The 5146-nt window shown below is 31.6% G+C and overlaps 1 protein-coding gene across 1 annotated transcript; it reads right to left on the minus strand.

Annotated features, from left to right (window-relative positions):
- Positions 1 to 320: 320 nt before the first annotated feature.
- On the minus strand, positions 321 to 3810 carry LOC110797731 (heavy metal-associated isoprenylated plant protein 9). The gene is made up of 5 exons (XM_022002849.2): positions 3096 to 3810; positions 2702 to 2939; positions 2434 to 2606; positions 2016 to 2106; positions 321 to 1041 (listed from the first exon to the last, which is right to left on the minus strand). The coding sequence occupies exons 1-5, from the start codon at positions 3114 to 3116 to the stop codon at positions 539 to 541; spliced, it is 1026 nt and encodes a 341-aa protein (XP_021858541.1). The 5' UTR covers positions 3117 to 3810; the 3' UTR covers positions 321 to 538.
- Positions 3811 to 5146: the final 1336 nt, after the last annotated feature.

Here is a 5146-nt window from a genome sequence, read left to right on the forward strand (position 1 = left end):
CCGAAAAGACTGAAAATTTCCATTATTCGAAATTAAATCTCATTAAAATTTAATCAATGAACTCACTTAAGATTTAAATTAAGTACAACTTAAGAAATCTACAAAAATAGCATGACACCAACTTCCACACACATGATCTTGACTGCCGCCCCACACACATACATTATCATGAGCATTGAAGTTAGAGTTTCTGGAGCATAAACTCTCAGTTCAGAACAATCCCCCAATTATATAACAGAATAAAACAAGTACAATTAATTTGAATTTATATTAATTGATTAATTACAATATAAGTATATTAATTAATTAAAAATTAACACTTTATGACAACAATCCAACAAAGTTCTCTATATTCTCATTTCATCATGTGGCAGTAATATAATAAATCTCTATTATATTTGTTTGAACTTATAATAATATCATACAAAAATCAATAAATTATTATAAGTTCAAACTTTTTTTTATTAATTAGATTGATGATAGATCCATTATCACTTAATTATATCTCTTAATTACTCTTTTTTGAATTAATTAAGGGTTAAGAAATGCAACATGCATTTGGATTCTCATCACTAAACAACTGTGGTGGTGGGATTCTTTCAATCACATACAGAGGTTGCTGGTAATTATAGTAATTACTATACATCATCCTTTTCATTGATTCTTCTTCAATGTAATTTATTGGTTGAATCACTTCTTCAACAACTCCTTCACCTTCTCCTTTGTTAGGCTCTCCTTGTTTGTTTTCACCACCGCCTTCGCCGCTGCCGCCGCCGCCGCCTTCAGCTGGTGGCTTACCTTCATCACCTCCTTCCTTTTGTTCTTCTTTCGCTTCCTCGGGTTTAGGCTCTTCCGGGGGCTTCTCGGCCGCTTCCTCGGGCTTGGGCGGGTCTTCGGCCGGTTTCTCGGGTTCGGGTTGTGGGACTATTTTGGCTGTCTTTTTGGTACGTCTATACACATACTCTACCAACTTGTTTGCGTCCATTGTACCCGTTACTATGACCTTCTCACTACTTAGCTCAGTTTCTACTGATTGTACCCCTGCAATAACATGAATCCAGGATCCAGCATTAGTCTCGTTTAACTAAAAACATAAGTCTAACAAAAGTTCAAATATAAGTAACCTTATTAAAAGATAAAGGTCGCGTAATCTTAATTTTTAAATAATGTGCACTACTTTTTATGTAAATACAACTTTAATTTACCGATTCTTTGTTATTAAGTCATCACGAATTGAACTAATTAGGGACGAAGAGAGTACCATTTTTTTCCAACCACAATTGAAAGTTTTTTTTTTTTAATTTTTTTTTTTTTTTGACAAATGCTGCAATTACTAATTAAGTGTTACTAGTACCATATAATCTAAAAGTTCTAGCTAGGTCATGTGCCTTTTGAACCTCAATCCTTCCGACTTTCACGATTATTTTTGGTGTATGAACCATTGAACATTTTTTTTTAAGGTAAGATGAGGTGTTTATAGAGCTGGAACTCTTCTCGGGTCAACCCGGTCCGGGATTGAACATGTGTTTGGCCCTAGCTAACTCAGCAAAATATAATGCAGAATATATATTTTTTATTTTTTTGCAATAAGGCTGAAATTTTTCAAAAAAGAAACTAAGAAATTTTATTTTCTTTTCTTTTTGGTGGGGATTTTTTTTGCAGGAAATTTTTGCAGAACTTTATAAAGTGGGACAAAAGTGATCACATGGTCAGAAAGATTGACATAATGTTACAGAAAATTACAAGCAATAATTTACTCCGCTTATCATAATTACACTATTGAATACTTTTATAGAAGTAAAAAAAGAATATACAGGACATATTTCATCCTGCTCCAACAAAGAAAGGTAAAAAATAAAAGCAATCAATAATGGCTTGCATATTCATTTGTCTAGAGTCATTGTACTTCATTCAAAATTATGTTTTAGATAATCCGTCTAAGTTTTCTTTTCTATTAAAAAATAAATAAATTAATGGCTTGCATATTAATTTTGAGTGATACTCCATGTATTTACCTCTCATTTTGAGTATTTTCTTCTTGAGTTGTCCAGCACATGCTTCACAGTGCATATTTACACTAAGCTCCACTGTAGTCAATCCACTAACCTGCACAATTATTCCGTTCCCGGTTAATTTTTTTTCACGGCCTCCAATACCTACAACAAATCGTTAGACCGTCTCTCCGAAAAGGCTATATGTTCCAGCGATATTTGCGAGAGATGTCCCACAGTGCAAGATCTTCCCAACGATCTTTTTGATTCAATTTATTATGTATTTGTTAATTTCGATTCCTGTTGTACGTAGATGTCGTATGACTTTTTATTAATAATTGATTTTACATTAAAAAACTAAAAACCTTTTTAATTAAGGGTGTAATACAATGACTAATATAATGAGTGTGATTAGTTAGTTAGGTATGCCATGAAAATTCACCTGTGAAGTGACAACTTCAGGTATGGGTTCACCTTCATTTGCAGGTAAAGGTGACAAAACCTTAGCCTTCCTCTTTGTTTTCTTCATTATCTTATTACATATTGCTTGTGGCTCCACCACTCCTTTTATTGTTACCTGATTTTTACCCATGTCAATTACCACCCCTTCAACTCCTGTTTACCATAACAATAACAACAATAATTTTTATGTGTTAGTAACACAATTTTTCCCATAACGGAACACGTAAAGAATTAATATATATATAGACCTCTAATTTTCATGATGGACCGTTCAATTTTCTTAGCACATCCAACACAATGTAAGTCCACATAGAGAACAAAAGGTGGCGGCGGTGGTGGTGGTTGTGGTGGTTCTTCTTCCTTCTTTTCTTCCTCGGCTGGAGGTTTCTCTTCTTCGGCTGGTGGCGGTGGTGGTGGTGGGTTATCTTCTTTCTTCTCTTCTGCAGGTTTCTCTTCTGGCTTGTTCTCAGGTGGAGCTTGTTCTTCCTACAATAAATAAATCAAATTAAGTCAGCAAAAAGAAAAACAATAATAAACCCAGTTCATTAAATTCATCAAATAACAAAACCCATTTCCTGAAACTTTGGAAAATCAAACCAATCATATATATAATATATTGCTCATAATTCATTGCACACTTACTGGCTTAGTTTCTTCACCCATTATTGGTTAATCTGAAATTCAGAATCTTAAGAAAATGTAGTAAATTCTAAATTGGGAATTGGAGAAACAGAGTAGAAGAAAATGTAGATTTATTTATAGAAAGTAGTTTGAGATTTGAATGAAAAATGGGCGGTGCATGCAATTCTGCAATGCAGAGCAGCTTTGTTTATGATAAATTTTATAAAGAAAAGCTGGTTTGTGATTCCAAAGCACATGCAATGCAACTAACTACTTAAACCGGGATTTAGATGCTAATAGCGGAATGCTCATTTACAGAGAAACTGTTTTTTTTAATAAGCTAGAGATTGGGGAAAAGAAGGGAGGAAACCAATGAAGCAAAGGAAGCTAATTTATAGATGAATGAATTTGGTGTGTGGGTGTATGTGTGTGTGCTGTGTGAGGTGGTGGTGAGAATTTGATGACGAAAAGAAGTGCTATTGTGACTGGCTGCCATGTGGATTTGTCCAACTAATCGACCTTTTTGTTTGCTTCTCGTATTTTCTCGAAAAGCGAACTTTTTTTTTTATTTATTAGAGCGCGGGATGGCGATAATGGACTATCGGGTGGTTCTTGAATTATGAGATGTACGTACTTGATAAAGATAATGTATATCTATCTGTCAGATCTTTAGTTATTTTCAAATTGGACGTCAGGAAAAGTAAGACCTAATAAACGGTCACAATATTTTATATTTGGTATGTAGTTGCTTTTTGCTTTGAATCATGATCAAGAACCTAAAAGAATGAGCTTTTTTTTTCATGGTTACTTTGTTTAAGTGTGTTAAAAAGCATGATCTAATGGCTTAAAATCTTATGTGAAAATGAGGTCAAATGTATAATTAATTAATTAAATGAGTTTTAATTTGTTGGTCATGCATTTGTTAGGGTTCATGAGAATGTGGAGATTTGGTGGTTATCATGTGTAACAACTAACATGGTATTTGAACAGCCTGGACACAAGGAATGTGTGATTCATAGAACTTTATACTAAACTTAATTATTTAATTTATACCTTTTTTTATATATAAAACAACAAGATATACAAAAAGCTTAATTACTTAATTAATTGTTTGATGCGATACTTAACCACCAAGTGGAGCCAAAATACCATAAACTTTAAGTTGATCATGCAAATTAAGTGATGAATCACTTCATCAGCTGATTAATTATGTAAATAATTAGGATTTTTTGGTATTTACTACCTTCAAAATACACCACTTTTGTATTTACTACCTTATGAAAATTTTATTTTAAATTACTACCTTAAAGTTTCATTTTTTTTGTATTCACTACCATTTTACAGTTTTCTCATTTTAAAATTGAGATATCTCTTTCGTTTCTTAATCATTTTAAGTGATTCAAAACCCATTCTTCTTATTTACGTGTAAGGATTCCATAGGGATCTTTCATTTAACATTTTGTAAAAGGTAAAATAAATTAATATTATTTGTAAAATATTAAACTACTTATGAATTATGAAATAATTTTTTTTTGAAATGACGTTCTCAATGAATTCCCTATAGAAAAAGGAAAATAATGAACTTTGAATCACTTTAAACGATTAAGAAATGAAAGAGATATCTTAATTTTAAAATGAGAAAACTATAAAGTGGTAGTAAATAAATAAAAATTGGAAGTTTAAGGTAGTAATTTAAAATAAAAATTTCATAAGGTAGTAAATACAAAAGTGGTGTATTTTAAAGATAGTAAATACCAAAATTTCCAAATAATTAAGCTTTTTGTATTTTTGTTGTTTTTTAATTAAAAAACGGTTTAATTATATGGTCCTATTATGGACACAACATCTAATTGGTTTTCCTTAATAATGGTAGTTAGTATTTTAGGTCCAAGATATTGTCAGGAATCTTGAACTATGTTTTTGATGATTACTAATATGTATGATCTTTGAATGATTGATCAAAATCAGCCAAAACAAAAATCAAGAATGTTAGGTTTGTAACATGCTACGGTTTCGTCTAAACATTATTAATCAACTAACTCTACTAACAGCTAATAAACCATCTCAAAAAT

The sequence above is a fragment of the Spinacia oleracea genome, chromosome 3 (assembly GCF_020520425.1).
Source record: "Spinacia oleracea cultivar Varoflay chromosome 3, BTI_SOV_V1, whole genome shotgun sequence".
Lineage (NCBI taxonomy): Eukaryota > Viridiplantae > Streptophyta > Magnoliopsida > Caryophyllales > Amaranthaceae > Spinacia > Spinacia oleracea.

Excerpts from the sequence above, each read along its gene's own strand:
- LOC110797731 (XM_022002849.2), bottom strand. The coding sequence starts at position 3,116 with ATGGGTGAAGAAACTAAGCCA. Across the intron at positions 2,607-2,701 it reads GTCCATCATGAAAATTAGAG|GAGTTGAAGGGGTGGTAATT; the intron begins GTCTATATATAT and ends TATGGTAAACAG. Across the intron at positions 2,107-2,433 it reads CTGAAGTTGTCACTTCACAG|GTTAGTGGATTGACTACAGT; the intron begins GTGAATTTTCAT and ends ATAATTGTGCAG.